Below are 10,707 nucleotides of genomic sequence, written 5' to 3' on the forward strand. Positions count from 1 at the left end.
CATCGCAGATGCGATCCTCCCTTGGTTGGCCTAAGTCTGCATCTGCGGAATGGGGGTCGTTTTTGCGAGGCCGCTCCTACGGCAGATGAGCCGCACCTGCGCAAGTCTCGCTTCTGCGGTTGCACATCTGCGGTCACTTTGTCCGCATCTGCAATTTCTGGCTGCCCCATGCTGGGTCATTTCTGTGGCTGTTGGCTCGCTTCTGCGAGCTCGCACCTACGATTGGCCCTCCGCAGGTGCGGTTACACCAGAAGCTAGGTGCTTCAGCTCTTCACCCATGGCTAAGTGACCCCGCGCACCCATGACTACGTTTAATGAGATATGAGAGAGGGCCAAAATACTTTATTTTCTTATGTCTTGCAAACAAGATCGCATCTTACATAGCAAACACGCTAATTAAAATCAATTTATCAATATTAGAATCTAGATGATTAATACTAATTATTCAACAAATTTGATTAGTTGATACAAGTTAATTTTCTATTACGGCAAATTATTAAAATAATAGATTTTTGTGTAATTTAATTCATATATTATTAATACCATAATCAAACACTTGCGTCAATTGTGCAATAGTTATTTTTTTCTTATACGGTAAACTAAATATTATATTACTTAATGTAAGATTTTATGATGGATTAATTATTCAAACCATCAACCAAACTATACTCGGTACCTATAATCTATATTAGCTAATTGTGCATTATGTGCAAAGTATCTAGTAAAATAAAAATAGAGTAGTATTATTATTATAATAAACAAAAGAAGAAAATTTAATGAAATAGTCCGTTAGCGAAGGACATATCCAAGACCCCCGAGCGAGTTCATCTTTCGTTTCGCTGACCGCCCCTCTCAAGCCAAATCCCAGCATCAAGATTCGAACTTCATTTCTCTGAATATCAAGAAAACGTAACTTTAATTTCTGCAATTTTTACCACCCAAATATTGCTGATGAAATTCCCGTAAACGAAATGACAATTGCTGCGATTTTCCCAAATCGCCTTTCACTCATTCTGGTTCTTCTTCCACTAATCTTCACCACCATCTTCCGTTCGGCCAATGCAACATGCCAGCTCAGTTTTGAACAGAATAATAAGCTCTATAATTACAGCTTAACAGCCCCAATTCGTAATTTCCCTCATGGCATCCTCAGTGAAGATGGGTACTCTCTCTCTCTCTCTCTCGCTACTAATTGCTCCCTTGCTATTTTTCAATAACTCACGCCTTTTCTGTTACTGCGAGTTTAGTTCACGTGGCCTATTTCATCAATTTTAGTTGGGAAGCTATATATTGAAACATGGGAATAATAGTTCAGTAATTTGATAAATATGAGAAATAATAATTGTTGGATCCTAGATTGATACTTTCATCTTATAATATAATGTAGAAGTGGGAGGAGAACCATGAGATCTCATATTCAAATCTCAGCGGAGGCAAACAAAAAACTAGCTGATTTGTTCTCGTATGTTCTAAGCCTTGGTGGTAGAATTACGAGCTGGTAAGAGGTAGCGGTACTCGGTGGAATAGTCGAGTTGCGCGCAAGCTAGCCTAGACACCATCGTCATAAAAAGAGAAACAAGAAACACAAATATGTGGGGGAACTTTTATTCTTGTATATGTGATTGTCCATAGCTAAGGACAAACACAATTTGAGATTGAGGCTTAGTTGGTTTTATAATTACATTAGGTTTAGGGTTCATCAAGAGTGTCTTAGTTTAGTTAGAGACTTGTATGTCTGTTTAACAGTTTAAGGATAAGTGTGTGATTTCGCAAGCTCTAGTTCCAAAGAACTTTTACTTTTACTTAAACGACAAATTGTTAGTGATGAAATGTACGAAGATATGACCGTTGGACCTAACTCAACCCCAAAAGTTAGCTCATGAGGGGAAGACTGTCCAAGACCATATAAGGATACCATAACCCATTCCCTCAATCAGCCCAAGACTGGAACTTGAAATTGAAACGTGGATAACATAACATGGGGGCTAATAATACGAAACACAACAACAGAGATCGACGGGCCTAGTTCTGGTACCATGTGAAGATATGACCTTTGAGCCTAACTCAACCCCAAAAGCTAGCTAATGAGGGGAGGATTTCCCAAGACAATATAAGGGGACCACAACCTATTCCCTCAACCAATATGAGACTCGGCAAAATGAAATGGACTTATATAGAGTAGCATAGATACTGAGCCTAAAGAAAATTCTTCTTTTGTTAGTTTATTGAGGGGTGGCATATTTACTAAAGTACTCTACTCGTACATAATTTCAGGTTCTACAAGGTGGCTGTTAATGGGACTGTGCTATGGTTTCAGGTTGGCTGCATCAGGTTACACTGTCATGCTTAGTTTGGTTTTTCATTGTATATTGACTTTTGGAGACTTGCTCATTCTCTATTTAATTATGTAGCATGCACTTAAGTATTTTATAACCTCCCTTTGCCAGAAAGAAAAAAAAGGAAGTATCTTATAAGCTCCTGATTGTCCGAGGTGTATGGACAAGAAGTATGATGTGTAGCTGCTATTAAGTCTGTGAATGAGCCATTATGGCTGTGTATTTAGGAAGCATAACGCAGTTGAGCTATGAAATCGTTAATAAACATGGAAGTTACATCTTGTGATGAGAAAAAAATTATTAGCTTCTGGATGTTATAACTTGTTTATATGGGGAACAGCTAGTACTTCACCGAATCTCACTTTGCTTCCTCTTTGTATATGGAACAGCTTTGTGATGCAATGATTTTCAACCATGATCCTCCTACCTGTATTGACTGTAGGGTAAGTGCTTGTCAAACTACATCTGTGTTTCTTTGCCAATTGTTTAATGCAATAACGAGACAAAGTTGTTCTCTATTTTACCCTATGGAATGTAAACCTGTGCAACAGAAAATTAGTCTGCAAAACTGCTACCCTAGTAGCTGCCAAATAAAGAACTAATGTGGGGCTACAGATATGTAAACTAGGCTAGTTTCTGCAAACTATGAAATAAGATATAGATTCGCTTATTCGTTTTCCAAAATTTCTACTGATTGTTAGATCTTTGCTAAGAATAACACCATATAAGTTCATTTTCTGGTAATCATTTGAAAATTAGAACTCTGCTGATTATCATAATATCATAGATTGCATATTGGCTATTTAATGAATATTTTGGATTTTCCACTGGAGATATATAAATTCATTTGTGGGTGTCTATGGGACGAAGTTTAGAGCACTATCAACTATGCTATGGTACATTTTATGTTCAGCTCAAACTTATTGACCATTATAAAGTAACCACGATCTACATAAATGAAGTTTGTTTATTTATTGTATGTGGTACAGCATCTTCAAGTGATTCTATATATCACATACAGCTTGGACTTGTTACACCCATATATAGAAATATTCTCTCTTTTAGAAGTGAAATTATTTTCACATGTCTACTTTGATAATGATTTTCGGAAATGTCAGTTTTCTCCAATCATCACATTGATGGCTCTAACTTGAACATGCTTACATTTGCAGGACTGTGGTGGTAATTCTCGTTGTGGAATGGGTTGTAGTGCGCTTGTGGCTAACATTATTGGAGGTGAATATTCCTGAACTTATGGATATCTAGGATTCCTTTTCCACTTTCTTAACAACATTTACATCATTACATGTTTTTCCTTTTACCTCCCCTCTGAAAGTGTCCTTTCGAGTTATGGTAGAAGACTCGTAGGTCAAGATATGTAAAATTCATTAATGGTTTCTTAGGCTTTACCCTTATTAAAAAAGAAGAGGAAATCTTTCCTTGAAATTTGATTTACTCCAAATCCAATGGATTAAGCAAGATGAATATGTAAGAAAAAAATAATTATGTGACGAATTGTCTCGTCCATATGTCTATCTTGTTCCAACTATATTGGGAACTAGTAACTACGGGGGTTGTGTCTGATGTTACAATTGAATGTTCGATTGCAAAAGCATTTAACAAATTTTGAAGAAATAAGAGAGGATGAGATATAAACATTTTGGATCTCTGTTCATCTATGCATGATAACAACTTTAGCTACACTCGTAGATTTAGGTCGGCAAAGGTAAATGATGCCATAAAAATACCAGGATTAGAAAGGCCTGTTGTCTGGATGGTATCTCTAAAGGTTTAGAAGTGTCTTGGAGAGGTTGGAGTGGGATGGCTAATCTCTGGATGGTATCTCTAAAGGTTTGGAAGTGTCTTGGAGAGGTTGGAGTGGGATGGCTAATCAAGCTATGTAATGCTATTCTAAGAAGTGGTAGGATGCTGAGCGAGTGAAGAGAGAGTACTCTGGTTCCAATTTATAAGAACTAAACAGATATTCAAAGTTGCGCGAACAATGGTGGCTATAATCTTTACAGAAGTGTATCTTGAGCACACAAACTCTTCCAAAAGTCTAGCTAATTGTACACAAGTTGATTCTTTATTCTCTTTACCTTAATGGGTTTAGTATGGTTAGTGCAGGTTATCCCGTGTGCACTACTCTTGGATATTCATCAAGCACGTTCTTTGAACTCATTGGTAAGAATTCCTCAATTACTTAATTCAGATTAAAGGGGAGGAGTTTTTATCTATTGCTTCTGAAGAATAACTCCTTGCTCTTCGTGGTGTTGTTGAGTACACAATCAATATTTATTATGAATTCGTAGCATCTTTTCCTGCAGATATAATCTGCAATCACTACCGGAGTCAACTTTACTAGATTAAATTTGGAAACGTTTATTCTTTTTCTTGCATTTATTAACATGGCAGATAAAAAGGATCCACTCAAAGGCATCACAGCTAAAATGTCTTACAGAGGGCCGAAGCTCAACTGTTCACTTGCTGTGTCAATAGTATGTGATACAAATGGAGTTCAAGTAAGGGTTTGATTCCTTTGTATATGGGCTCTACTTTTCTCCAGTGTCATTTCATTGGGATTCGGCCATTGATTTTCCTTTCCTTTCCTTTGCCAGGGTCCTCGGACACTTGAATTAGTTGGGACTTGTGCTTATGTAAGTACTCTGAATGTCCATGTTTCAATCTCATTATGGAGTATTTTGTGTCACTCATAAGAGTACGTGATGGCATTATTCTATGAAAAGAATCTTGGTTAATGAAATACATTATGGCTTTTTTATCAACTGGCAATGAGGTAAAAGGACCTGGTATGCATAGCCATATTTTGATAATTTCTTCTAGTCTAGCAACAACAACAACAATAAAACTGCTAATGTGAATGGGGATGCAAGTAGTCTTGGAGATGGGAGGCGCCTAGATGGGAACGTTGAAATGAGATTGAGTTTCTGTGGGGAGAATAGTTTCATAATAACGTGCTAGATAAAATGAAAGAATCCCTCGGCAGGGCATTGATCATAGAAGCTTAATTTATGGGAGCACTTGTCTTTGGGATTGAGTACTAGTCCTAGGTACCAAGTTAGTGGTTGCTAGTTTGTTCTTAAGTGCCAGCTTGGGGCATGCTGCTGTTCTAGGCTTGGTGTTATGCTGGAGTGTTCGTCAGAGTGCTTGTCTTGTATGTATTTTTTGGTGCAAGGTTAGTTTGGAGGATTAGAGCTCAGCTGACCTTGTTGAGTGCATTGCATGCTCAAATTTCTTTCTAAGTTTGCATACATATGAGAACTAACAATCTGGTGCATTCTTCAATCGCCTCTTCATTTCTCATCCTCTTAACTTTCTCAAGAACTTTGGTCTTGTGGATAGTTTCAGTGAGGAGTTCATGCTGTATTTTTTGCTGACAGGCTACAGAAATACATCACCCCTCCGGCTGCGCAGTGATTATATCCTCTCACGGGCAAGGAATGGGCTGGTTTGGTACCATGATGATCATGTAAGATTAATGGTTAAAAACATAGACTAGGTAATGGAGTTGCCTGCTCACTGATTTATTGATTGATACACACTGCACAGAATCCTATGCCTCTTTGGAATTTACTTGCTGGGTGGTGCAGCCTATCGGTACTTCTCTTTGGGCATTCGTGGGATAGACGTATGTTGCTTCTCCTTCTCTCTTCCCTCTATCTTCTGTCTTCATTTTCAGTTTATCAGAATAGGTGCATGAAAGTTCTTATCCAGATTGCTTGGCGATGATGTATTTATTTAACTGTTGCTGGCCTCTTTGCTGCCCTATCCTCCTCCTTTTTCCCTTTGCTTCCAAACTATAATTCTACTCTCTTTTGTAAATGATTGGCTCAAGATAACTAAGTTGGAACAAAATAGATACACAGATGTGATATGCAAAGCAAGCAGCTAAAACAGGTAGTGGAGTCAGATTTTTTTTACTTAAAAAATGAGATATGACAACATAAAAGGGTCATATCTAATAGCAAGGTGGTTATGCGGAGGGGAAAAAGAATTTATGTAATAGGAGACAAGTCAAATTCTGACTGAAAACATCACCGGTAGTCCTAAAGAATCATTAGTATTCCCATTTCCCCGGGAAATACGCAGTAGTCTTTGGACAGGTTGTCATCATATGCCTTTACTAGTTTTTCTAGAGTCAGCTATAGGTCTTTTAGGCTGCATCGCTAGCCTTTTTCTTTCCCCTTTTATATTGAGCGCTGGTCATGTTGTTAAGAGATTCTTTCTCTTGGATATTTCACAATTAGTTGCTACTTTTCAAGATGACTTTGTGCTCGGAAGGAAAACTTATTTACTATTGTCTGTTATATTCAATAGTATTGTTAAGTCCCACATCGGTGGGTGTGGGAGGCCATTTGTCTCCTTATACGGCCTTGGACAATCTTCACCTTATGAACTAGATTTTGGGGTTGAGTTAGGCCCAAGGTTCATATATCATGGTATCAGAGCCAGACCTGTGGTCGATGTGGACCCCTAGAAGATGGGGGCAGAATGCCCCCAGACCAATTGAAGAGGGGCGTGGAAATACCCCCGGTCCATGATTGTGCACGCTCCAGACCGGACAGTGGAACCCCGGATAAAGAATGTCCGGATCTGGGCGTGAGGCGGGGTGATGGATGGAATAAATCCCACATTGGACCGGGATGATATCCCTGGTCTCCTTATAAGGCTTGGGCAATTTTTCTCCCTTCAAGCTAGCTTTTGGGATTGAGTTGGGCCCAAGGTCCATTTATCAAGTATACATATTTGTAAGGGTCTTAAGAGCCATTTCTCTATTGGTTTGACCCGGTTCTCTTGGTGAGCATATCCCGGCACAAGTACATCAGGATAATTGCTATATGTTCATTTCTACTTTGTTACCTTGTTTTGGTACAAGAGATTAGGATATGATTTTGGTGATCCCTCCGTTCCTGCTTTTGCTATGATCCGTTTTTGACAGTTGCAAAGTTCCAATATCCTCAAATTCCACTTGTATGTACTCCATTCTTTGATTTCATCTCCTTTGGAAACTACAATATGGTGTCTTCCAGTTTTGAAGTCATTACATTCTCCTTCAATTCTTATTTGTACAAAGATATCACGACCTGACTTGGTGATTTACGTGGACCCCATATATAAACCTCAACGAACCTGTTGAGCAACAAAGCAAAAGGATGAGAATAGTGGGTTCCATTGATTTTATGGTGACAGTTTTTACTAATAATATTTCTTGATAAGCAAGACAAGACTTATAAGTATAGTATAATTACAGATTTGGTTCTCGGGGTGTGCAGATATTGATGTGTTGTGGTTGTAGATGGGGATGCAATTGGTGGTGGTTGACAGTGAAAAAAGGTGCTGCAAAGGAGGATAATTGTGAACTTTGAGATGAAAACATATTGCAGAGGAATAATAACACTAATTTGATTGAATAGTGAGGAAAATACTGTGACCTTAGATTTGTGTTGGAGGCAAACTAATCAAATTGGGATGAGTATGATTTGGGTTTGTTGCTCCCGAACTAACCAGTACTTCCCAAATTTTATCATTGTCTTTGCCATTTATCATGGAAGTGGATGTGATTACAATCAATTGCAAATTGCAGTCGAGACGTGATGCTATAATAAGTGCGATGAATGCATTCAAGATTCCACTCTATATCTGCATATAGAAAGTTCACCACACTAAGGTATCATAAAATGACTCATTTCTAGAAGAGGGAGTGTAGTTTTTTGTCACTTCTGTGTGTGTAAGCTTGCAGTTTTGCTCGAATTGTAGTTTGCTGCACCAGAGTGCATGTCATTGGTGAAAGTTACAAATCTTACTTCTAAAAGATTCCTCAGTTCAGGCCATAGCGCCTTCTACTTCTAATAGGCTGTGAACTTGATCTTAATCAGTCTCAACAAGGTTATAAGCTGAGCCCAACTTAATGAATTTCAGTCAAAGTGGAAGAAAATATTAATTCTTTTATTGTAAACTGGTAACCATTTTACTCAGAATATAGAAGAGGGTTGTTTGGAAAATTTGGCTACCTCAGGTGGAACTGTAGTAACCATAGTCTAAGTGTAATCCAATGTTTGAAGATGCTTTGGTGGCTTACAATTATTCCGGAAAACAAACACTTTTTTCCACTGAGTGCAGCACAGTTATTTAGAATTCGTGCCGACTTTGCTTGTGTTTGACATTGTATTTGTGCAGTGCTGTAATCTGACATCTTCCTTCTCCTAAACTTATGCAGATAATTCCAAACTTGGAATTCTGGGCGAGCTTGCCACATACGTTACAGGTATTGAATAATGCTTATGTTTTATATTAAAGCGAGGTAGTTTGATCTGGTGAAAATTCCTTATTGCTAGGATTAAGGGTGGAGTGTTTTACAGAATTAATTTTGCTTGTCCAAACGTCTCTCGTGACAAACTTCTTTCCAGGAGAGGTTGGGGGTAGGCTAGGAGCAATCACAGTCGTGGTAATTTAATAAGAGAAAAAGGATGTAGTGGAGGAGCTTTGGTTTTAATTTTTTTTATAGCACCTAGCGCCTAGTGGTGTCACCACAAATGTGATGTGTTAGCCATGAAATCAATTATAGCACCTAGTGGTGTCTGAGTTCTAAGGACATTAGTTGGCATTAATTGGGTGGTTGTTGACTCTAGCAATGAGTTCTCTACCCCGTGAATGGACAACCCTGCTGGATTTATGTGTAGTATTCTAAACTCTTTCCTCCTTGCTGCTAATTTCCATACAAGCTGAAGTTTATGGCTAATGTGAGTTCACAAATAGTGTCTTAGTTGAATTGTGGATTCATGGACCTGCTGAAAAACTACGTCATAGTCCTCCGCTTTACCACAATAACTTAAAAAAGAAGAAAAGATTGAGAGTAGCCTTCTTTTAATGGTGTGCACATTTGTTTTTTAATCTGAGGATGTGTTCTTTGCTGGTTGAACGTTGGGACTTATTATCACATTTATGTTCTCTTTTTGCAGAGTATGTTTTTATCGTTAGTGCGGAGATTTAGAGGACCTTCTCATGGTCACAGGAGTACGTATTCTCCTGTCAATTTTTGAGCAATTACATGTTAACTACTAAAATGATCGGACAAATCAATTTTTGACATGGATCGACAATTGACACTTTCAAGTTGTTACTTCAAGAAAATCAGATCCTCGTGCTCCTCTCCTGTAAGACTAAAATTGGACATCTTACAACTGGGCACTTTCTCATGGATGTCACTTCAATTGTTTGTAATTTCTTTGACTAGTCTGTCATTTTTGTGCTAGTGTCTTTCTTCTTCTTTTTCCTTTCCCAGTGTCATTTTGTTCTAGTTAACAGCATTCTTTCTAGGCTGTTGGTGCTTCTATGATGAATAGGATTTGGATCTGAACTTCATTGTGCCCATAATTTTCTTAGACAGAAGGGATTTCACCAATTTGTCGCAATTCCATCGTGTTACTGTGGTGCTAATACAATAAAAAAGGGCAGCCCGATGCACTAAACTACCGCTATGCTCGGGGTCCCGGGAAGGCATGGACCACAAGGGTCTATTGTACGCAACCTTACCGTGCATTTCTGCAAGAGGCTGTTTCCACGGCTTGAACCTGTGACCTCCTGGTTACATGACAATAACTTTACTAATTATGCCAAAGCTCCCCTTCGGTGCTAATACAATAGTACTTCTTTTTATTATACGAGGCTGTTATATTAGAGAAAACTTTTGTGGAACAACCATTACTTTTTTTGCAAAAAAGCAGGCGGATTATGACGGAAAAAGCTCTTTAAAAAATCTTTTAGCCGTTATTCGGTATGTGTTGGTGGGAGGTAGCAAGTACTCTGAGGAATTAGATGTTAGTGCAAGCTGGCTCGGACACTACGAACATGAAAAAGAGGAATCTATTAGCCAACAATTAGGATAGATAATGGTGGTGAAAGTGAAATAATCATGATTTTTTTTCTTATTCATATATTTAAAGAAGCTCCTAAATCTTGGTATGTCACCTGCTCCATGGGAGATTGGCTTAGGTGGGGGTGGGTATAAAAAAATGTCAACTAAAATGAAGTTGAAATGTTACCTAAATCTCAAATCACTCTCCAACTTTACCCTTTAAACAAGTAATGGTTGGTACTGACTTTACCTAATTTCTTATGCATTCCATGTCCATGCTCAAAGGAGTTTTAATTTCTATACACTATGATTAAATACAATTCAAGTAACTATTCATATGTAATAAGTGGAACTAGTCATTTCCAGAAAATAAACAGACTATATAAATTATGCTGATATAGTGTGAAATTTTTTTATACTATAAATTAAACCGCGAAAAATATACAAAAAGCAGAAAAATTATATCCTATCATTCACAACTACCCTTAACTTAGA

The 10,707-nt window shown here is 38.0% G+C and overlaps 1 protein-coding gene across 2 annotated transcripts; it reads left to right on the forward strand.

Annotated features, from left to right (window-relative positions):
* The first annotated feature begins 807 nt into the window (after positions 1-807).
* LOC107831106 (uncharacterized) lies at positions 808-9,632 on the forward strand. 2 transcript variants are annotated; one of them, XM_016658836.2, is made up of 11 exons: positions 808-1,162; positions 2,275-2,331; positions 2,726-2,779; positions 3,509-3,572; positions 4,464-4,520; positions 4,752-4,858; positions 4,955-4,993; positions 5,738-5,826; positions 5,907-5,985; positions 8,575-8,622; positions 9,317-9,632. In XM_016658836.2, the coding sequence occupies exons 2-11, from the start codon at positions 2,308-2,310 to the stop codon at positions 9,395-9,397; spliced, it is 642 nt and encodes a 213-aa protein (XP_016514322.1). In that variant the 5' UTR covers positions 808-1,162; positions 2,275-2,307; the 3' UTR covers positions 9,398-9,632. The 2 variants fall into 2 exon arrangements, with proteins under 2 accessions (XP_016514322.1, XP_016514321.1); XM_016658835.2 differs by having other exon boundaries at positions 838-1,162; positions 2,275-2,317.
* The last annotated feature ends 1,075 nt before the right edge of the window (positions 9,633-10,707 follow it).

The sequence above is a fragment of the Nicotiana tabacum genome, chromosome 13 (assembly GCF_000715075.1).
Source record: "Nicotiana tabacum cultivar K326 chromosome 13, ASM71507v2, whole genome shotgun sequence".
Taxonomy (NCBI): domain Eukaryota; kingdom Viridiplantae; phylum Streptophyta; class Magnoliopsida; order Solanales; family Solanaceae; genus Nicotiana; species Nicotiana tabacum.

What these genes read in the sequence shown, in the direction of transcription:
- LOC107831106 (XM_016658835.2), top strand. Translation starts at nt 972, where the DNA reads ATGACAATTGCTGCGATTTTCCCAAATCGCCTTTCACTCATTCTGGTT. An exon ending in CACGTTCTTTGAACTCATTG is followed by an intron (nt 4,521 to 4,751) that starts GTAAGAATTCCT and finishes TTAACATGGCAG; the next exon opens with ATAAAAAGGATCCACTCAAA. An exon ending in GTGATACAAATGGAGTTCAA is followed by an intron (nt 4,859 to 4,954) that starts GTAAGGGTTTGA and finishes TTCCTTTGCCAG; the next exon opens with GGTCCTCGGACACTTGAATT.